The sequence below is a fragment of the Drosophila eugracilis genome, unplaced genomic scaffold (genome assembly GCF_018153835.1).
Source record: "Drosophila eugracilis isolate 14026-0451.02 unplaced genomic scaffold, ASM1815383v1 contig_90, whole genome shotgun sequence".
NCBI lineage: Eukaryota > Metazoa > Arthropoda > Insecta > Diptera > Drosophilidae > Drosophila > Drosophila eugracilis.
Genome location: NW_024573812.1, coordinates 9,697,326 through 9,719,072, shown reverse-complemented (window position 1 = coordinate 9,719,072; position 21,747 = coordinate 9,697,326). Strand labels below are relative to the sequence as shown.

Here is a 21,747-nt window from a genome sequence, read left to right as displayed (position 1 = left end):
ACACCGATGATTTTTACAAATTAATGTCAATAGTATTAAAATAAAAAACAATTGTAGTTTCCTTAGCTGCTATATAAATATGTGTTTTTATTAAAGCTAAGTCACTTTTAAACTGTCAGTAAAAAAAAAAAAGTGCAAATAATTAAAACCTCCTAATCCGTGCAGTTGCATAAATATAATACAGTGGAATCCGTCTATTAAGTTAAGTAAGTTTTAGTATATTTTAGTTCGTCAAAAAGAAGAAAGCTACTGTCACACTGGCAGCCAGCAGCACAATAAATTTTTTGTTTTCTCAACTGATTGCGTGGAAAATCGAGATATCCGAAGCAGATAAACAATGCTGCAGTGCTAGACCCCTTAATCGAAATAAATAGGCGTTTCGGGAAATATTGGGTATCCAACAGAACTCAAAAATTACACAAATCCAAAAGGCAGCCCATCTGGCTGTGTGTGCGTGTGTACGTGAGTGAGAGTGACGTCGCAGTGTGCGTGTGTTTGTGTAAAAATGAAAATCAGACAAATTTGTTGTTTCGTTTTACGACTTTTAGGCATTTAGCCTGACTTTTACACATTTCTACATTAATTTGTTGGGAGGGGATTTCCCGCCACAGGCACAAAACACGACGCACACCACATTCAACACCAGTGGATTTAAATTAAACGATCGTCGGGACTAGCGCGCGGATTATCAAGTTTGGAATTAAGTACGAATCATACACCTCTTCACAAAAACACATTTGGAAACGCCTGCTATGCTGTTTCATCCTCGCACTTTTGTTCGCCCGAAAACAACGACATACACCTGCTGAAAAACTAAAGACAGCCGATTGCCCATAGATCCGAGAATTTCATTCACAGAAGCTAAAGTCCGAATCGAAAACAGAAACCCGCTTCAAGGTGAGTCTGTTTGCTAAATTCAACCCGTTTGGCTCGGTGCTCATTAAGTCGATTGAGTGCATCATTCAGTGCTCCAAATCCAGAGTAGTACCAACTTATTGAGTCGGCTTATCAATACAATTTCGCATGGCGCCTACAAATTTGGTAATTTATGAAACATTTCGAGACCTTTTCGGCACCTTGCCATTTAAGAAATTATCTTATCGCCCCACCATTTTCGCCTAATAATTGTGTGTATGTAAAGTTGCATTTGCCAAGATATGGTTATATCTAATGGCCTAGAAGTGCACTGAAAAAAATATATTTTAAAATAAAATAGGAGTGGACAATTTTTGCTATGACCAATGTAAGCTCACATGAACAGCAATGTATTCTTTTTTAATATTGGATAAACTTTCAAATAATTTGAAATACAAGTAAAGGATAGAATTACCTTATCAAAATTTTCTTTACCTTTGAAGATCTTATTCATAGTTATCCACAACCAACTTGTTCTCTTTCATTTTCCAAGATAACTTTTGTAATTATTACACAAAGAAACTTTTAGAAAAAATACAAAGAAGTAATTATTGTGATTTTCTTGATAGTAATGATTTTGTTTCCTGTGTAGGGTAAAAGGGGTGCAATAAACTTAGGTCGCTTTGATTTTTTCTTGTTCCATCAGCGAATGCACTTCGTTTTGGTTTGCTGTCGCTTTGTCTTAATCACATTAAGCAAAACGTCCGGCACGCGACGCATGACGAAAGCAAGTGCAGCAACGCCAACGAAAGCCCATAAAACATATGTCCACCCATGCCACCCCATCACTGACCTACAAAGAGTGCATTGCTCGACGGCAAACCAAAACCAAGTTCGCTCTCTCAGGGGTTGGTTCACTTGCCTAGGCTCTGTCGCTGATGCGAGTGCGAATTGTGATGGTTAAGCCTCGATGGTGTGACATAATCTGCCAGCTTACTAAAGCTGTTTAGAAAGCAGAGTAATGTCAAACACGAAAGATTCCTATATGCAGACAATTATGGACTATTTAGATCAGTATTGTTAGTAGTATAGTAGTACATATCATAAATCTTCTTATTCTGTCAAATAATAGCTGTCCAGAATATAAACAAAGAAATACATGAGAATTAGAAAAATTTAAGTTTATCATGAAACAAAATTTAAAAATAATTTAATATTTCTATTGTATTTCTATAAAGGAACCCCTCATGTGTGGAATATTCAGTGTTCTTTTTTTTCGAGTCCATCCCCAAGTGTGAAAGGGTTTCCAAGCTCCTTTCAGTAATTTTATGCATTGCACAAAGGGGCGCCCCAGTCGCCGGGTTCAATGTCATTGGCGTGTGGTAGGCCATGGCAGCAGGCAGACGTGGAACCAACCTATCCCATTCCATACCATTCCATCCCCCCATTCCGTCCAGGAGTCTGCCTGGCAGTCTATTGTCGAGGCCATATTATCCATCCCCCACTGCAAAGTAGTACATACAAAAATATCGAGTGCTGCTGCAGTGACACACGCAAAGATCGGTGGAGGAGGAGGAGGTAGGTGGTAGAGGAGGTGGAGGCATGGGTCTATATGGCAAGGGGAGTGGGCACTTGTCGGCCTTGTGTGCGGCCATTTGTCAGTTGAATTCGTTGTCATGCATTTTTCGAGCACTGCATCACACGAGGTTTGATTTTGATTGGCACGTAGTGAAGAGAGTCTGCCGTTTCTTTCAGCCTTTATATCGCTGATTTATGCTGCACTTCCTCGTGCCTCGTGCAACCTGGAACTGAATCATAAAACTGCAGTATGCTCTCCAGCGCGCTCACCGCTTTCTGGAGTCACTTTCAAACCCCATGCCGAGGGCTTTTGCTTCCTCCGTGCTGTGGGTGACTCATGCTTACTGTTTGACTTTTGTTTACATCACTTTGGCAGCTGCACTGAGAAATGTTTTTATCCAAAGGAAACATTTTTTTAAAGTAAAAATATTAATAATATGGAATATGATTCATTCGTTTTTTTAGTGACCTAAACATGTACATTTATCCAAAAAAAATGTGGAATTCTATTCTTGATTATTTCCCTTCTATCATAACTAAAAATGAATTTAAAGTTTAAAATGACTAAGCATGGAAGTTAGTTTTAAAAACCAAAAAATATATTTAAACTGATATTGAAATTTAGGATTAAAAATAGTTCAGAAACTCAAAAGGACAATCAAATCTGCAATAGTTAAAAATCAACAGAATATCAACTTGTCTTTAATCATTTTCTTCTAAGTTCTAATGTGTGGATTTAACAAATTGTATAAATATTTATTTAAAAAAAGGGCGTATTATAGGAATATTTGGGTTAGTTTTTTCCATGTGTGGTTTATGCAAAATAACGAACCCAACACCGTTGTTGTCATTGAGTTCACGCTTTTGTGTCTTGTCTCCGGGTCTCCGGCTCTCATGATGTGTTTGCGTTAGTTATTTAAGCATTGTGCGACGGTGCTGAAAACCGCATTTTAATAAACCCCGCGAGCGGCAAAAACAGCAGCAGGAATATAGTAACAGCAAGTGCAACAATGCAATATTTATCTGGTGTTGTGTACGGCTGACGGTAAGCGAATATGTACCTTACATCATACACTCTTAGTAACCGATGAGAGGTAGTAACTGATGAGCGGGCGAGCCAAAGGCAGCAGCGGGCGAGGCGGCAGAAGCTTCAATTACAAAATGCAAATGCAAAATGATGCATGGTGAAACGCTTAGATCAGAAGTAATTCAAAACGCATCGCTTAGGCTGATAAAAGGCAATCCAGTGTGATGTATTCATTCATATATCCATGGGATTAGCGACGAAACAAGGTTGCAGGAAGGTTGGGCTAATCTGGGAGAATAAATAAATGGCGAGGAAAACTTGTTTAGAAATTAACAGATGTCAAGCCATCGAAATTGTCAGCTAATGTATGTATTGATTTTGTAGTAGTATTAAATTGCCATTTACAACATTTTTATGACTAATGTTTTTTACTTTTACTGATCACAGGCTAAAGCTCAACTGGTTATGAGTCATTTAGAGTGATCTCAAGAATAATTGGAAATTCTGACTTTGATAGAGAGAGAAATTTTCATTTGCATATTAAATTGTACTTATTAGATTTTCTGACCTTAAGGCAATTTTGTTTTTGGCAAATTAAAATCCGCCACTAGAGCCAAATCAGGTTGTGTATCTCTCAAATCTGTTTCACCTCAAAACATTCACCACAAAATGATTTTACGTCAGCGGCCCTGTAGTATAAACGGTCATTCACAAATAAAATTATAAACAAAATCGGTGTGGATGAGCTATAAAAACATTGGCATAAGAAATGGTTGCGGAGCGTGTTGTCTTCTGCATTTGTTACTGAAAGCGATTTGCACGGCGGTCACATATTATTATCGTACTGCGTGGCTTTTGGAATTTCAATGATTTGATGACCAGCTTCCCCGGCTCTTCCCTTTTTTTCGAATCATCAAAAACCGCAGCTGGCACGACTTGCAATTGAAATGTAAATGTTAATTGTTAGTCCAACGGTTTTGGCTTTGTGTAATTGGAACTTGGCCGACCTGGCTTGGCAGCAGCTAAACGACAAAAATAAATTAAAGAAATTGAAAGCGAAAGTCTGGGCACTTGTGAGGCAAATTAATTTACAAGATTGTGGGTATATAAACTGGTTTTGTTTTCTTCAGAATCAAGCACAACCACAATGAGTCACAGAACAATTTACATTTTCATCTCAAAAATATAAGCCATACTATAAGCTATTTCAAAGGAAAGAGTAGAAGCTTGCAAAATCTCTCTCTAGAATAGCTAATCCCAAAAACCAGTCTCAAAACCTGAACCGCATTGAAACATTTGTGCAAATTGCCAAGTACACAAAGCGATGAGCTAAACGAAAGAAAAGCCGGACAAAGAAAATAAAAATAAAATCAAGAAAAACCTCAGAAAATCAACATCATTAAGAGATATGTTGGGTTTGCTGAAAGTAAACTGTCCCATCAGAAACTCAACTGGGGGTCATTTTGCGGCCTGAATTATAAGACTTGCGCAATCTTTTGCGGTTACTTGAGGCTTGGATACCCTAAGTATTGTCTTACGAAGCGTTTCCAATGGGCGTGCTGAACGTTTAACACCCAATATTTGACTTACATAATGGCCGGCGATGGAAATGAATTTTGACAGTCGAGCAATTTGTTGTTAGCGTGCTTGGAATGGAAATGGGCAGGAGAGGTTTGATTTCCGCGCTTTGATTCAATTTGATTCGATGTCGTCCCATCCCTTAGGAACATAACACGCCCTTGTTTATAGATGTGTGCATTTGGGGCAATTAACTTGATGACAGTGTTTATTGGGGCAATCCGTAAGCGTTCTCCCGTGCTTTTGGAAAGGGAGCTTTTGGGTCAGAACTTAGGTGGCCTAAACACACCTCAAAAACGTTAATTGAATGTAACCCGAGGATAAGAGCAGGAGCTAAAAGCAACACACAGGGCCATAAGCCGTGCCAAATTGTAGGATCGCCAATTTGAAATCGCTGGCCAAGGGGAGTGACTCATTTCCCATATCAGGAAAGAAAATTGCTGAAGACCACACCGTTTTCAATTAATCGATTTGCTGTCGTTGAACCTTTCCATATCAATTTCGTTTTCAGTTTAAGTTTAAAATTGGGGAATATACATGGAAGTATGGAATGGACTTAACAGTGCGTGACACAGCCATAAAACTTAGTAAAGCTGATAATCACTGAGCTACACTACAAGTTACTCGGAAACTAAACCTCTTCCTGGTGTTACCCATAATTTAAATGAAATTTTATAAGATAAAGTTCATTCTTCAAAATATTAACTTCTTGTTAAATATATTTGATTTAATACTTATGAAACGTAGGGTTTGACCAATTATCGCCCCATCAAATGTGTCTTCAAACGTGTTTCTTCATTCCCGAAGTTCTTGAATAAATTCTTTAATTTTCGCGGTGGGTCTGGGCAACCGTAATTCTTGATAAGATATAGCAACTTTATAAATACTTGGGGTTTATGCTTCAGATTTCCAACGAACACGATACCTTATGAATCATCGTTTTTGAGGCAAATATTTGATTTGACTTCGAAGAGATTGGCAAATGGTCAGACAAATGGGAGATATAAAATCATGGCGAATTTTTGAAAACTTAGCTGTGACTGCACAAAATGTAACTAACTTGATAACGGAAACCAATAATTTAAATGAGTAAGAGGAAGTTGGTTCGTAAGCGGAATATTATATGTCTTACGGATCTTGAGCCTTGAATGTATAGGAAGACTATGTTCCCCAACTATACTATATATTTGATTCCAAGTGAAGATCAATTTCCCCTTCACAACAGCAGCTGTTCAATTAAGCGACAATCCGTCTGGGTGAATCAAGCTGAATCGAGTGATTCATCTACGTTGAAGGCCAGAGAAGGGGCATTGCAGTGGACACAGCAATTAAGGAGCTGTCGGTTTCCACTAGACCTGTCCCACTGTGCCACATTAGTAAGTCAAGACTGCCGGGTTTTTCGCACGTTTTGCTGCCTGCCAGGCTTACGGTTAACCATTTCTTCTACTCATCATCATCATCATCATCATCATCATGCTGAGTGATGACAAGTGTGGTCTGCCATTGGGTTTCTCTTTGTCTGGACTTCTGGTCTTTGTCTCAGCTGCTTATTTCCATAGAGCTATGGAGCTCCCAGCTGTGACGTCAGACCAAAGCTAATTTTATTTTTATCAATGTGTTCACTGTGTGCCCGCCTCGATATCTCTCTTTCTCAGAGTCTTTTTCGCTGGAGACTCTCCCTGTGCCTCCGGGTTCTCTGCTTGAGTTTTTATCGCTGGGGCATCGCATGCGCAGCCGTGTTGTGGCTTCTCAGTTGGAATTCAACTCGCGAACTGAGCGCAACGCGCGTTTCACTACGAAATCACAACAAAAAATATAATATATATATATATCGTATATATACTTCGGCAAACCACTTTTGTTTACGTGCGTGTATACAATAGCAACGTTTGAAAAAAAAAATCAACTAATAATACAACAAACAAATCAAAGGGGAAGCGGTTATTATCAAAATGTAAATAAAAGCCCCAAAATGTTGATAGTGTTTATCAAGAAATGAAACAATTTCGTTGCGATTTCCGTGTGGAATGTTCGTTCAATGCTTTTGCAAGCCCTGCCTCTTTAGGTTGTTGGAACACTTGGGTCTGATCATCATTTGGGCGAATTTGTAGCCATAATCGTAGCCACGCCAGCTCATCCAGGTGATCCCGCGTCCCGACAGCTTGGCCTCGAATCTGCCACCCTCTAAGTATTGGCCATTTAGATTACTAAAGTGAAACATTCTTCAGTTTGGGAACAGAAGTTCTCAATAGAAAGTAATTACCTTCTCTGGCACTGATCATACCACCAGGCCCCCACATAGATCCTGGCACATCCATGACCCATTACATCACGATCAAATGTGGAGAAGGGCATTCCCTTGTGGTATCTCAAAGAATCCCCAGCATCTCCCGAGTATCTACCCAAAACTGAAAGTGAATAGGACTCTGAGGCATTGCCAATGGCAAAATCCTCATATCGAGCATCATGTGTAACTCCATCAAAGTCTTCCATAAAGACATACAGCTCGTAGGGTTCGGCGGAAGTTAGAAAGTGTAGCTTCTCCAAGCCCAAAAAGAATTCTCCGTCGAGACTGCCAAATCCTTGGCTGTACTCTTCCCAGCTGCGGTAGAAGTTCTCACTTCCGTCTCGACGACGCTGGATGACTGTCCATCCTGATCCCGCCAGTCGGGTGTCGCAGAAAACTGGAAAGGGTTCTAAGCCAGGAACTTCAATAGTATGGACTCCATTTGTGTTAATTCCAGCAGCTAGGCAGGATGAGGGATTAAACACAACTGGAACTGGAATAGAATCAACTAGTGTGTACTGAGTTAAGCAATTATCTTTTACTGGGTTTATCAATTATCTAAGAACCAGAAGGTGTTAAATTTTCATAGCAAAAACAGAACTTACCTTCCTGAATCGCTTTCTGTGTTATCATCTCCAAGTAGCTTTGTTTAAGTTCTTCAAGTTGGGTTTTTAAACTGAAATTAACTTTATAATTTGAAATGTTTTTGTTAAGTACAAAATGCCAACCTGGAAATCATTCTTTCAGCCTTGTTGTAGGCAATTTCTAATTTATTACTGTCACCATTAGAAAAGAAACAGCCAAAACTTAACATTAAAACACACATCATATAAACCTTCATGATCTTGTTCAGTGTCTTGATTCTATAAATCTAGACCATAAAGATTTGTTAAAGCTTTTCAGAAATCAATTTCGATACTATATAGTTCGTGTGACTTATCAATTGCATTGAAAAACCGTAGGTCAAGTCTGCCTTGGGCGATAACCCGTCAGGAAGTTGAAAAAACTAAAAAATTTCATTGAGAATTCCAGTATATTTCGCATTTCTGATTGAGAATCTGATTAATGTGCTCGGCAAGAATGTGATGATTCAATGGCAACACCTTTTGCATAATAATCAAGTACATAACAAGTTGTTTTCTCGTTGATCTGGAAGTCGTTAAACCGAAAGGGAGTGAACAGTATATAATATTATTGTATGTGAAACCGCCTTATCCGGAATCAGGAATGAATCACTGGTATATTTCGGCACTTGGGTCTTATCATCATCTGCGTTATCCTATATCCGTAGTTGTGACCGCGCCAAGATCGCCAGCACATGCCTCGAGCGAAGTACTTTTCCTCGTATTTACCACCCGGCATATACTGGCCATTGAGGTTGCTAAAGTAATTAGGAAGACATTAACGGATATGTTTACTTCCTGGTTAACTCACCTATCCAGACAGGCATTGTACCACCATCCTCCCAGATAGTAAAACGCACAATTCCTATTGAACTCACGATCGTTGTCCCTGTCGTAGGTAGAAAACTTCATTTTGCGATGAGATCTCAGGGAATCCCCCGCGGTACCGGAATATTTTCCCAGTGCATTCATAGCATAATCATCCTCTTCGCTTCCAATGGCAAACTCATCGAATCTCGCATGTTTTATTGTATCATCGAAATCTTCTAAGTAGATGTATAGTTCATGTGGCTCCAGGGCAGTCAGGGCACGAATCTTTTCAAGGCCCAGAAAAAACTCGCCCTCTAGATCTCCAAAACCATTCTTGTACTCCTCCCAATTGCGAAAGAAACTAAGACTTCCATTGAACCTCTTCTGAATCACAATCCATCCGGGGCCGGCCAACTGATTTTCGCAATAGACTTGAAATGGTTTTAGGCCTGGAACTTCCAGGGTAGACAAAAAATTTTCATTGGGATTCGCATTCAGACAGGATGTGGGATAAGCCTTAGCCGGTGACTTGTTATTTAGAATGCCATTAGTTTCTATTTGCAAAAGTTCCTCCTTTAAACTTCGAATTTTAATAGTTAGAAGGCAGTTAAGTGGATTTGATAATAACTTACATGGAAAGTAGATTCTCTGACTGCTCATAAATGGCCTCCAACTTCTCAACCACATTTAGCTGCTGTCAAGGGTTTTGTTTATTTTAGTTGCAGGTTTTACTTTAAAGTATATAATTTACTAACCTCTGCACTACAGAATATTATTAAGAATAGCGTAATATATATAGAAATAACTGGCAGATTGGAAGACTTCATTTTGCCAGCGAATCGATTGGAATATAAAAAGATTTGCATTCCGTAAACTTTTTATTGCAAACAAAAGAGGAATAGGAAACGTCTTTGTTTACTTGCTGTTTCTTATCAACCGAATTACTTGATTATGATTTCTTGATAATTATTTAAAGCTTTTCATTTTGTATTTTTGACGTGCGATTTTAATGCGATTTTGAAAGGTTGCTCGGGTTGAAGCTAAAGAAATTTTAATTGAAAACAGCCATAAATGCGATAAAAAAAAAAAGCAATACAAAAACATTCCCTTTTTTAAGATCTGCTCGGATCACGTGGGATTTGTTGGTTGGATTTAAGTGGGCTGTCCCAGTTCATCTAAAACTGTGCCGTTTTACGCGCTGTTTGAGCTTGAAATTTCTTATTATTGTTTACAGCTTACGAGCTCATGGGGGCCTAATAAATATGAGTAGTTTTATTGGATTTATTTAAGATAAAGTGAGCCATTTATAGTGTAGAATTTCATAATAATAGCAAAGGTGAAATAACAAGATAACAGGATACATAAAAGTTTATAAACAAACTTATCAACATTGTAAGAAAATGATTAATAGTTTGCCCCGATTAATAGTAGCTAGTTTATAAACCACATTAGGAGTTGTTAATTAAATACTAAAAACTAGGGAATTTTATGCTTCGGTGCGTCCACATCTCTTTGGTCTCTTTATCGGGCGTCAATCTGAAGACAACAGAAAACAAGACATAAATAATAAGTATAGAAATGGTATTTTAAACACCCAGACCGTGTGTGAGTGTTATGTTGTGTGTGGGTGGTGACAGCGGTCTTGGCTTTGGAAGTCGCTTGATCAACGCAAAAGTGTTAGCCAGTCTTAAGCCAAAGCTTCGCAGAGGCGGACGCAGAATTTGTGGATTTTTACAGAGCTCAAAAGATCCAACGTATCCATCAAAAAACATCTCAGAAATGAGATTAAAACGAAGTTCTAAGCAAAAAGTATTATACAGTAGAGCTATGACCTATTTACAACCCCCTTAAGTTGTGTTTTTAAAATGATTCGAAAGCATATAGCATTAGATTCCCTATAGATTAGTTTCCTTAAGTTAAGTTTCCTTTTACATCTCAGTTCCTTAATATCTCTTCTCTTACATTAAAGATGGCTATACCGCCGCCACCGGGACCACCGCCTCCGCCAGGACCTCCACCGCCTCCGGCGATGGGTGGCCTAAAACTGGGTGGCGGAGGAGGAGGTGGAGCAGACGCCCGTTCAGCCCTGCTCAGTTCGATCCAGAAGGGAACCAAGCTGAAAAAGACCACAACAGTGGACAAGAGTGGTCCGGCGTTATCAGGCAAGGTGTGTGGAGGAGATGGAGGAGGAGCAGGAGGCGGAATTGGAGCCAAGCGAACCCTCAACAATAACACCAGCACCAGCAATCACAACAACAGCAATGGCCTTGGCAATGGAACCCCCAAATTGGGAGGCCTGTTCGAAGGCCTCTCGCAAATGCCAAAACTGAAGCCCGTGAACGGCATTCGCGGTACGTTTAGTATATTTTATATGCCGATGTTTATCGTTGCTCAACTGATTTCCGTTTTCCGCCCACGCAGCAACGCCATCCGCAACAGCAGCAACATCGAAGTCCACAACGAACTCATCGGTTCAGCAGCGGAGCAATAGCCCGCCAGCCGCAACGACCGCCTCAAATGCCAGCAACGGACCCATGGACTTCAACACGGAGCTCACCAAGCACTTAACGCTGAAGCGCCAAAAACAGCAGCAACAACAACCACAGCAGCCGACGGCGACGAACAACACACATATCAATGCAACGGAAGCAAATCTGAGAACAAACCGGGGACCACCACCGCAGCCGCCAAAGGTGAGAACTGGACCCATGGCGAGAAAGATGGATGGGGATCCTCTATTTATAGAATCTTGGGGGTAGTTGTTTTAGAGGTTTAAAAAGATGATAGAAAATGTATTTATGGGAAAATGTTATTAGAAATGAATTATTAATTTGGCAATTTAGGTAAAAACAGATTCAATTTAGACAACAGAAATACTAAGAACAATACTTTGATATTTTCCATTATTTTAATGCAAAGCTGGTCCAGATTATGTCGGGAAGTATTTAATTTACGCTTCCAGAAAGACGCGTGGGTTTTAATTTAGCATCTAGCCAGAAGATCTTCTCAACTGACACACAAATTAAGTTAATAGATATTTAAATCAGGCTACTGGTTAACCTTTAAGTGACTTTTCTTAAGAATGTTGTTTAGATTTGCCAGTTTAAAAGCTTCTGAAGTTTTTATCAGCATGACTCAGTTCTTGTGAATACAGATTAGTTTTTAAAAAGCAAATTTGTTGAACTACTTAAAGAAAGGAAAGTGTGGCACGCAATCTTATTGTCAACGCAACTAATCCATACCATTGTTCTCCATCTCTGTGCCATCTCACAGTCAGCCAACACGAGTGATTCGATCTTGGAGCGCATGAACATCCCCCGCACAGCGCCGGCCCCCTCATTTGCCGCCAATTCGAGTGTCAAAGCGGCATCGCCCACGCTCTCGGACAGCGGCAGCAATAGCAGCGGGAGCGGAGGTGGAAGCGTCAAGAGCAAGGCGGCCAACCTGAAGTAAGTGTCATCTTCCAGCCACGAGCAGCGTAAATGATTGGGTTATGGTTAGTGGGTATTAACTCTGCAGTTTTGTTGGAATTTAAAAAGATGATAATGATGGGTTTATTTTAGCAAATGTTCCTAAAGGATTCCTGAAACCTCCTTAGATGGTTAGTTGGTTGAGGTGTCACAGCCACCCTTGTTTTTTAATCAATGGAGATTAATTTGGAACACCCTCTTATTTTATTGGGTAACTGAATCCATTATATAAATTCCAATTAATCTGCAGAGACCCCTAAAATCTAACACTGCCTGCCGTTCGAGATGGTTAAGTTTTGGTTTTTCATTTGTAAATTATTTCTTAAAATTTCTCTTGATTTTCTTCTTTATTTTCGGATTACTTTGACGGGACTTTGTGGTTATCCTCGCACACCAAACACATCCACACACACACACAAACCGTATTCATACCCACAACACAGTATCTCGTTAGGCAATAGTTTTGTAAATAGTTCAAAAACAACAACGAGTGCCTCGACCACGTCGCTGAACTCCAGTCAAACGTCCTCGACGGGATCGCTGCGCAATTTGGCGCCCAATAAGTCCACATTGTTTGGTGGTAGCGGTGGTTCTAGTTCCGGGTCAAGTTCTGGTGGCGGTTATGCAACTGTTCAGAAGTCTTCACCACCCTCGACGGCCGACAGCACGCCATCGGTCACGCCTACACCGCAGATGAAGCCGGCCATTAGCTTTGGCAAGCCCAATTTCGCCCCAAAGCCACCGGGCCTGAATCAACTGGCGCTGGCCAATGGACAGCAGCGTCCGGCGGTGACCAGGCATCACAGTATGAAGTCGCCCAGGTATACCGATATACAGATTCAGCTACCAGCTTCCGTAATCCTTAACCCAGCACCACTGCGACCGCTTACCATATCTGCTCACATCAAACTCGTTTTGGGGTTTGCTTAATGCTTTTGCTTTTTTTTTTTAGCCAATATCCTTTGATGAAGAACTAAAAGTGAATCTAACTTATCCTGGTTCTTCTTTTCACAGATCTCCTCCAGCGGCAGGCAGCGTCAATGGACCAGTGTTCCCCACCCAACAGCATTTGGGCACTCTGCGTGGTCCCCTGCAGTTCCACGGTAGCGAATCCATCGGCCACAACACCAGCGCCGGCAGCATGCGATGTGCCCCCAACCCGCCAAAATGTAAGAGTCCTTTTCTTGGTAATTTCAAATTTTGTAGTAACATCTTTGAGTTTCATTTTTGTAAAACTACTTAAGTTATATAATCATTTAATCACTAATGAATTTTCTGATATTAACTTACAGCCCGCCCATCGGTAAAACCGCCACCACCACCGACGCCGGCTCGCAGTTTCTCGAACAGCAATCTGAACAATATTGGAGGATCCTCGCCATTCAGTGCGGTGAACACGGCCTTGATTCAGAGCTCGGCCACCACGACACAGGCACCATCACCACCAATTACCCAGCCGCCATCCTCCTCCAGCAGCAGCAGCAGCGTGGCCGCCCTGCGCGATCAATTCCGTGGTGGAGCTGGAATGTCTAATGGGGCACCATCGCCACCACTGCCACCGACGCCGGCTCCCACCTCCAATTCATCTTCGGCAACCGCCAGCCCAAAATCCTCGCTGCGAGACAATGTAAAACCGATTATCCTGAATGGAGGTCCTCTCAACCCGCCAGCGCCACCGCCACACCGCACCTGCCCACCTCCGCCGCCTCCGCAGCGACAGTCGAGTAATGTGAGTAGCCAACGGACATCAATAACAATGGCCCAGAACAACAGGTTGGCTCAAATGCCAGGGGTGAACATTAATGAACTGTTTTGCCTTGATGGTTACCTTGGGAGTTTTTCATGGGTAGAGATAAGATAAGAGACTCTGAGCTCAGAGATTTTTCTTTTTGGGGAACTTTGACTGAGTTGGTGGGCTGGTAAAGTGAGAGCCATAAGTACTTAAATAATATTTAGATTATCCTAAACGTCTTGAATGAGCTACTCATAGGCCATATGGTAGATATTGAATTGATTAAAATAGAAGCTCGGTTAAGCAAGGTCCTAAATTAAGCATCTAACTTTTTACAGTGCATTTGTTGCCTGCTTTGGCCAGAGCCACCTTTTCCACCCCATCGTTTTCGATTTAATTTGGGATTCTCACTGCGCCTGCGCTTCACCTTGCTGGGAGCACTCCTGGCTGTGCGCACTGCCTGTTCATATCAGTCGAAGCCAGTGTTCCGTTTATAACTCACCTATTTTCGTGTTGAGCGGGGTAGATTGATTTTCCAAAACGAGACGTGACCAAAACACAAGGCTCTTGCACACAAACCTATTGCCTTGAGGGAATCCTTTGGCCCAGTGGCCCGCATTCATGTGCTCCTCCAGCAGGACCGAGTGAGGCGCTGGATGTGCAAGAAGCTGTACTCAAATAAGATAATCCTCATAGAACGCAAAGGGAAGCAAGGTGGCCAGCCAGTCAAGGTTATCGAAATGCTGATGCTTAACAGCAAGCGCAACGTAACTACAGGCTATGATAGCAACTCCCCAAAAATCTGGTGCAACCAAACTAAATGAATTATTTTTTCTTGCAGGGTGGTTCCGCATCGGGATCAGCTCCAGTTCCGCCGCAGCGTCATTCTTCCATTAGGCCCAACGCCCCATCGACGCCACCCACGCACATGGCCAATGCATCGCATCAGTTTGGCAGCAGCTCAGGATTGTCGTCGGGATCGTCAGCAGGAGCTGCAGCGAACGTGGGTCGGCTGGTCAACGACTTGGAGACAAAGTTTGGCAAGCGATTCCACAACGTCACCGAGTTTCCAAAGCCGCCTCCGTTTCTAAATATACAAAAAGTCTATCCTAGTCGCACGTTTAAGGCCACCAACGGTATGTAGTCGAGTGTGTGAGCGAATGTGTTTGTTCTGTGAGTTCTTTTCAAATTTAGTGCATAGGCAATTAGAAGCATATGTAACTTGAATTATTGTTATATCACACACTCACACACCACACACACACGGAATGCTGTTATATAATTAATTGTTTCTTAAGGCACACGCTCTGGCATTTTAGTTTCGAACATAAACGATCTATACAACGATTCTTATCTCTAAATAATTCTAATTTGAAAAGTGTATTACTATTATTATAGAATATATATATTATTGTTTACAAGAGGAAAGTACAGTTTAGAATCCAAACACAGCACACACAAACCGCAGAGTTTAGAAACCATTTTGATTATTGTTGTTTATTTTACTGTTAACGAGCAATGAAATAATTGCATAAAGCTTAGCGGAAGAATGTTATTTTGTATATTGCATAATACTAAAGTTGAATAGCTTTATCAAAACGTATATTTTATACATTTTAATGTTATATTTTGTTAAATTTCAAATGGGAAATGAAACGGAAGCTTTTCCCTTCGCGATATTACTACTAAGCACACACACAATATTATTACGCCTAGTTATATTTTAACAAATCTACTTTATATATATACTTTATGTGTAAACAAAAGCCAATCCATATTGCATTGTATTCCCCCCCTGCGCCCCATATATACATTTCTCTTACATGTAGCGCATGCTTTTACTTGTATCCTGGCTATCATTTTATACATATATATATATTGTACCTATAAACATCTCTATATATATATATACACATATTATATCCGATGAATAATTAATTTTTAGTATGCAACAGGCACATTACGAGTAATTGTTTGTTTTAGTTTGGAAAGTATCTTTTGAAGAAACAATAAACCAAAACTCATTTGGATAATATACGTTACTTCATTTGTTTCATTTTGTGTTTTAAGTTCTCTCCAGTTTTTGGTCTGGTTTGGAGGAAGCTATATCTTCGTTTGGTTATTGGTTCGCGATATCATTTGTCCGTATAATCAGTGATCTACCTTATTGTTTCAATGAATGGAATTGTTTTGTATTTTCTAAGTAAAATATTTGAGATCCGAACTTATTATTGGTCTGAGAAATTGAGTTTTATCCTTCAATGTTTATTTCCCTTCGATTTGAATGTTTTTAGGCAATCACTGTGATCTTTGCACTGAAGTCGATTTTCCTCTCCATTTGTATTTTGTTTTCGCTTTATTTCGCTTGTAAAAACATATCCTAGAGCAGTTCCTCTGGAATTAGTTTAGCACACTATGTGATCTTCGCTATCCTATCTATCTATCCATGTTTGTACATATATCTCTATCTCCCCGGCCCTTCGACTCTTCCGTACACAGCACCCGGAAACAGCAATGTGAACAACAACAACAGCTCGGTGGCTAGCAACAATAATACGACCACGAATCCCAATCCTAAAGGAACAGGAACAGGAGGAGCACCTCCAGTGCTAAAGCCCGCCTATGCACCACTAAAGAAGCACAGGGCTCCAGCACCTCCACCGCAAGCTGGCGTGGCAGCAGCCACGGTATCAGTTATACGGCAATCGAGTTTTCTTTACGGCGGAGCAGCAGGTGGTTCCGGTGGCTCGAGCAGCATACGACCACAGTCACAGCCAGCGGGGATTGGGCCACGAAACTCTACTGTCTACTGAATGGATTATGGTTAAAGGATAAAGCTTAGTGTTTGATTTGTATATAACTGTGTGCATGGGGAGGAGTGTGTTTGTGGCTTCGTTGTTGATGTGTTGTATGCGGGTGTGTTATGTGCCACAGGCAGTTGTTCAAAAAGTCAATGGAAAGTACGTAGAATAAACCAAAAACAATGGCACACTAAAACCCCCTAAAAGGAAAGCTTAATGAACAATTCAAGAGCAATCTACAAAACCCTAAAAATTCGTTGGCGTCTTCCCATGCTGCAATTAAAATAGTTAAAGCAGGCAAAAAATGTATGGTCCACTCCGAAATTTGTATATAGAACTAGCACCAAGTTAGTGAAATTATCAAGCAGCATCTATACCTTATATATGGTATAAACGGGTGTAAATGATTGTACGTACTTTTAGGAGCGCGCCTCTTTGCATAAAAAATATCTTACTAGACTGAACATGTTAAAACCCAACAGCAACAATTAATTAATGTAATTATATACGATATTTAGAATCGATTACTGTACGACTTAATCCCCTAGAGCAATACACAAAAACACACACAATGGAAAAATGTTAACAATGCACAACCGAGAGCATTTCAACGAAACTCGCCACATTCCATTTCCGATTTGTATTTAGTTCAATGTGCAATAAGTGAGTTCGTGTGATAATCTCCAAAGTATTTAGGTATTTATCTATCATCTATCGTTTTTGGTAAACGTTTGTTAAACTCCTTTTTGGGCAATAACTATTTGGAAGTGAGCATAATACACATTAATATTATTCTTATTCTTATTATTATTAAACTCAATCATTGTTGTTGGACTTGATGTCATTAGAAGTATTAATCAGCAATTGCATAACATTTTATTCCAAATCAAAATCATTGCAGTTATAAATAAAATTACGAAGTCATTAAAAAATTGAGCATTATTTGTGATATTTTATATTGAGTATGGTTTATGTATATATATTTGAGTAAGTGTAAATGCTTCCAAGCAATAACAATTTGGATCCTAATCCTAGTTTAAATGTAAAGTAAAGCCTTTTTTTGGTTACATGTAATAACAAATCGCACTTTTTCAACTTAATGACTAAATATGGCTGAACTAAGCAACCTCGTTCTTTTGCTTAAGACATTGCACAGCCTCTTGGAGACCTTGATCCTCGCGTTTGCGAATTCGTTCACATTTGGGACATGGTTGTTTCTCATTCAGGCACTCTGCATGGAACACGGCTCCACAGGTCAGACACTGAAAAGGGAGGATTTAATCAATGTTTCAATGTCAATTAGTTTTAATCAATGAAAATGTCTTAAAAAGTCGACTTACCCTAAAGGTAGTACTGATGTGAAAGGGATACAAAACCCTTGGACTCTGGCAGATCTCGCAAATAAATCCTTTCAGCTGGCACAGTTTGCACTTCAACACATGCGCTTCACCCAGTTTAAATGCTTTCTGCAGCTGCTGACACAGTACACCCCGTTGAATTAAGGCCAAATCTGCTATGGAGTATAGGTGAATATGCTCGTACAGGTACTCTCTGCCTGAGAATAGATTCTGTAGCAGATCTATGCTTTCCGGGGCACAGGTGTACAAATAAGCCCGTATGAAGTTCAGTCGGATACGCAAAGATTGCAATTCAGCCATGGCATCGGAGGCATAATATATTCTGGGGTTCAGCAGTTGCATGTCCAGGAACGGATGTGAACGAAATTCGGCCAGAAAAGTCGCTGCACGCTTGCTTACATTGTATTTACGGAAATCCCAATTGAAGATAATACGAGCGGGTATCAGTTGCATCTCCACATCCATGCAGCTATTGCAGTAGTAACTACCACTAAACGCGCACACTCTACGGATATATTATTAATTATAGTTGAAGTTACTAAAAAGACAAGTATTTACTGAAAGTTGGAGTAGCCAATGCCCAGTGGATGTTGACAGCTCTTGCACAGGAATCCTTGGACATTAAGACCCGGCTCTCGAGCTAGTTGGCATAACTGGGCTACCATTTGCTGCAGCTCAACCATGTCAAATTCAGAGGTTAGAAGCTCGAACTCTGAGTTGGTCTAAATTATGAAAATGTATTGCTATTTTCTTTTATCACACGATTTCTACTTACATCTAGTGACTGAAGATCACTCAAATCCTCTGAAACAGGCGGATCACTATCACGCTGCGGTTGAGTCACATTCAGGTTAGAGGCACTGGCCCTAAACTTCTCCCAGATCTCCGACCATCCGGCTCCGCCTTCCCGATTACTCTCGTGCTTCCGTAGTAGGGCATTGTAGCTGCACCTGTCTGTGTTGGGAGAACGCAGACTCACGGCGCTACTAACGCTGACAGATCTTTGAAAAATTCTCGATCCAGTCAGATCCTCAGTGGGTGAAGTTGGTGTTGCTTCTAGATCACCAGACCAGGAGGTTTGCATTAGATTGGACAGCGAATTGCTCCCTTGTGGCATAATGCAAGGTGCCTCAAGATCCAGCTCGCCAAAAGGGTTCAGTTGAAGATTGGATTTCTTGCGGGTCCTTGGCTTGCTGCTCGACGGAACATCTGGCTCTGCAGCTTCACTCGCTTCTGCTGTTTCCCCAGCTGTCTGCTCTTCATTTATCACATCCATCTCCTCAAACTTTTGTATCAGCAAATCAAGGTTCTCGCGCTGGGTGAGATCTGGTACCCCGAAATTGCTGTTTCTACTAAAAGGGCTATTGGAAATGGACTCCGAGAATAGCTCGTTGGTCTGTAGGGGCTGCGGCGTCGGTATCGCTATGATGTCGGATCCGAGCGAACTGGCCACATCCACGCCGCTACTTATCTGCAAGGAACGTACTCAAATTAGTCACCTTTAAATCATAAAAGTCAAGGTGTTACTACTAATAATGGCTTCAAATTGTGGGTTTTTGCTTTAAAGTATAACTATATATAATCCCTACTATATATTATCCCTAATAAAGTCCTTATATTTTAGTGCACATTTCTACTGCTAATTTTATGGAAATTGGACAATATAATTTATCACTTTGCCCAAGATTAGAACTGCATATCTATAACAACTGAAAGGATATGCATGAGCTGAGATCAAATATAAGTCTGGCAAAGGATTTTGATGGGAAACCAAATCATACCGGGCAGGATTTGAGTGCTGGGGTCCAGAGATCAGATAGCTGCAGCGAATAGTCGGGCCAGTGGTTTAGTAAGCTGGAGTTAACGGGCAGGTCGAACTGCACGTACGCCTCCAGGCTCTCCATGATCTTGGCGGCCGTCTCTAGACCTTCAGAGTCTCTGATCAGAGCGTTTCGATTGTAGTACTGCGACAGGGCCGATCCATTCTTGCGCATGTTATTCAAATACGAGGAGAATACGGATTCGTTTAGAGATTGCCGCACCCAGGCACGGCACTGACCAGTTTCCGAGGTGATTTGGCTGAGCCCCTGAATTTGCTCGATCACCTGTTTGTGCATAAAGACCATACAGGGTGACCAGAAGCTGGGATCTGGTCTGCGTTCCACATCGCCAGCGAGGACATTAAAGGTGGCGGAGAGAAAAGAGTCTTTCAACCCGTGCAGAAATAGGGCCTCTAGAGTGGTGCACAGTGCACTGGTCTGTTCGCAGAGTCCCACAACCTCTAAAAACCACAAGGAGTAATATCAATCAATAACCATTTCCGGGGAGTACCCACAACTCACCCAAACTTTTCTGCTTTACTTCGAACTCTATCTCGCGGGCATTTTCGTTCAGGGTATTGATAAGCGCCTCCTTAACTACATTTTCGCGTTTCGATGAAAAGTGATTTAGGCTGCGGAACAGAGAACTCATTTGGTTGTCGATCCAGACCTTTTGTTATGGTTTTCCGAAGGCCTTTGGATATGGCAAAAAATTCTTCCCCCAAGTGTGACCGCAGTCGGGGCTCCAAATAAACAAATAAAAAATACTAGAATTCAATTGAGATAATATGTTCCATAGCTAGATATTTGTATTTTCTTATTATTTCTTAAATATATATTTATAAAATATAACATTTGCTTACATTTTTAACAGAAGCATTACAACAAAAAAGTGAAGCTTTTTGAAATTAAAAATCCCGCTTTAATAATGTAATCGATAGGCGATATTTTTTAAATTCTCACTCTGCATGGTCCCTCTATAATCCACAGTGGTCAAAACTGTTGGCAATCTGAAACTCGTAACGGTTTTCACATAAATAAAAAAAATTAAATTTGTTTATCTAAACGAGCATCAAACTACATTCCGTTAATAATTGCAAAAATGCTCACCAAGGCAATCAAAAAGGTCACATCTCTAAGACTTTAGTGGGCTAAGCCACTGAAACCCGTTCTGGTTATTCTTGACTTTCTTCTCAGATCAAATCAAAGCTTATGTGTGAATGCTCGATTATGAGTTTAAGAAAAACCCCACGCAAATTAGCAACAACTCGCAGAGAAACCGTCACCGAGACAGAATATTAATTGATTTCGGTTGGATCTTTCCTATCGCTCCCTTGTCATTATTGTCGTGTTATTGTGCTCTGGGTATTTTCGGTTTTTTGTTTCAATGAACCGTCATATATTCTGTACCCAAGTGACTCATCTATGTAGATCTTTTGACCGCCAGGGAATTTTTATTAATGAAAGACCATCCTGACTTGGGGGGAACCAGAAAAAACCCGATGCACGTAGCCAGTTGATACAATACTAAAATCAAAATTTGTGTTAAGGTCACGGTGACCAACAAAAGCGATTTTATGTATACAAGGCATGTTGCTGCTGCTGTTGTTGTTGTTGTTAACGCATTTTTCAATATTTTTGCAATAAAAAATTTTGTTGTTTCTTACAGAAAAGAAGATGCGCCGCCGTTGTCGTTGTGAACCAACTGGTTCAGCATTCAAAATGCAAACTGGTCTCCGCCGCCAATTTGTTTGACTTTTCAACTGTTTTCGGCTTGATGTTGTTTTTCGAAAACACATTTTCCATGT

General features: G+C 40.6%; 4 protein-coding genes across 8 annotated transcripts; 1 reads left to right on the top strand and 3 right to left on the bottom strand.

The window, feature by feature from the left end:
* The first annotated feature begins 247 nt into the window (after nucleotides 1–247).
* LOC108112849 (WAS/WASL-interacting protein family member 2) lies at nucleotides 248–17,693 on the top strand. 5 transcript variants are annotated; one of them, XM_017223168.1, is made up of 10 exons: nucleotides 10,523–10,567; nucleotides 10,728–11,109; nucleotides 11,180–11,451; nucleotides 12,032–12,207; nucleotides 12,672–13,049; nucleotides 13,243–13,397; nucleotides 13,521–13,957; nucleotides 14,596–14,727; nucleotides 14,802–15,096; nucleotides 16,460–17,693. In XM_017223168.1, the coding sequence occupies exons 1-10, from the start codon at nucleotides 10,538–10,540 to the stop codon at nucleotides 16,771–16,773; spliced, it is 2,571 nt and encodes an 856-aa protein (XP_017078657.1). In that variant the 5' UTR covers nucleotides 10,523–10,537; the 3' UTR covers nucleotides 16,774–17,693. The 5 variants fall into 5 exon arrangements, with proteins under 5 accessions (XP_041675567.1, XP_017078655.1, XP_017078657.1 ...); XM_041819633.1 differs by lacking the exons at nucleotides 10,523–10,567; nucleotides 14,596–14,727 and adding an exon at nucleotides 248–897; XM_017223166.1 differs by lacking the exons at nucleotides 10,523–10,567; nucleotides 14,596–14,727 and adding an exon at nucleotides 6,809–6,992.
* On the bottom strand, nucleotides 6,999–8,260 carry LOC108112852 (microfibril-associated glycoprotein 4). The gene is made up of 4 exons (XM_041819634.1): nucleotides 8,054–8,260; nucleotides 7,931–8,001; nucleotides 7,302–7,812; nucleotides 6,999–7,245 (listed from the first exon to the last, which is right to left on the bottom strand). Exons 1-4 carry the CDS (start codon nucleotides 8,164–8,166, stop codon nucleotides 7,074–7,076), a joined length of 867 nt encoding a protein of 288 aa, XP_041675568.1. The 5' UTR covers nucleotides 8,167–8,260; the 3' UTR covers nucleotides 6,999–7,073.
* Nucleotides 8,345–9,585, bottom strand: LOC108112853 (angiopoietin-related protein 1). The gene is made up of 4 exons (XM_017223171.2): nucleotides 9,514–9,585; nucleotides 9,391–9,449; nucleotides 8,760–9,338; nucleotides 8,345–8,706 (listed from the first exon to the last, which is right to left on the bottom strand). The coding sequence occupies exons 1-4, from the start codon at nucleotides 9,583–9,585 to the stop codon at nucleotides 8,547–8,549; spliced, it is 870 nt and encodes a 289-aa protein (XP_017078660.2). The 3' UTR covers nucleotides 8,345–8,546.
* Nucleotides 17,694–17,724: 31 nt separating the features above from the next.
* LOC108112851 (pleckstrin homology domain-containing family M member 1) lies at nucleotides 17,725–20,632 on the bottom strand. The gene is made up of 6 exons (XM_017223169.2): nucleotides 20,462–20,632; nucleotides 19,901–20,400; nucleotides 18,895–19,590; nucleotides 18,678–18,841; nucleotides 18,102–18,624; nucleotides 17,725–18,023 (listed from the first exon to the last, which is right to left on the bottom strand). Exons 1-6 carry the CDS (start codon nucleotides 20,589–20,591, stop codon nucleotides 17,880–17,882), a joined length of 2,157 nt encoding a protein of 718 aa, XP_017078658.1. The 5' UTR covers nucleotides 20,592–20,632; the 3' UTR covers nucleotides 17,725–17,879.
* Between the last annotated feature and the right edge of the window lie 1,115 nt (nucleotides 20,633–21,747).

What these genes read in the sequence shown, in the direction of transcription:
- LOC108112851 (XM_017223169.2), bottom strand. Translation starts at nt 20,591, where the DNA reads ATGAGTTCTCTGTTCCGCAGCCTAAATCACTTTTCATCGAAACGCGAA. An exon ending in CAGCACTCAAATCCTGCCCG is followed by an intron (nt 19,591 to 19,900) that starts GTATGATTTGGT and finishes CGTTCCTTGCAG; the next exon opens with ATAAGTAGCGGCGTGGATGT. An exon ending in ATTGGCTACTCCAACTTTCA is followed by an intron (nt 18,625 to 18,677) that starts GTAAATACTTGT and finishes ATATATCCGTAG; the next exon opens with AGTGTGCGCGTTTAGTGGTA.
- LOC108112852 (XM_041819634.1), bottom strand. Translation starts at nt 8,166, where the DNA reads ATGAAGGTTTATATGATGTGTGTTTTAATGTTAAGTTTTGGCTGTTTC. An exon ending in GCTGAAAGAATGATTTCCAG is followed by an intron (nt 8,002 to 8,053) that starts GTTGGCATTTTG and finishes AGTTAATTTCAG; the next exon opens with TTTAAAAACCCAACTTGAAG. An exon ending in ACAGAAAGCGATTCAGGAAG is followed by an intron (nt 7,813 to 7,930) that starts GTAAGTTCTGTT and finishes TTCCAGTTCCAG; the next exon opens with TTGTGTTTAATCCCTCATCC.
- LOC108112853 (XM_017223171.2), bottom strand. Translation starts at nt 9,585, where the DNA reads ATGAAGTCTTCCAATCTGCCAGTTATTTCTATATATATTACGCTATTC. An exon ending in TAATATTCTGTAGTGCAGAG is followed by an intron (nt 9,450 to 9,513) that starts GTTAGTAAATTA and finishes CCTTGACAGCAG; the next exon opens with CTAAATGTGGTTGAGAAGTT. An exon ending in TACAATGCCTGTCTGGATAG is followed by an intron (nt 8,707 to 8,759) that starts GTGAGTTAACCA and finishes TAATTACTTTAG; the next exon opens with CAACCTCAATGGCCAGTATA.
- LOC108112849 (XM_017223168.1), top strand. Translation starts at nt 10,538, where the DNA reads ATGAGATTAAAACGAAGTTCTAAGCAAAAA. An exon ending in TGCCCCCAACCCGCCAAAAT is followed by an intron (nt 13,398 to 13,520) that starts GTAAGAGTCCTT and finishes ATTAACTTACAG; the next exon opens with CCCGCCCATCGGTAAAACCG. An exon ending in CACGTTTAAGGCCACCAACG is followed by an intron (nt 15,097 to 16,459) that starts GTATGTAGTCGA and finishes TTCCGTACACAG; the next exon opens with CACCCGGAAACAGCAATGTG.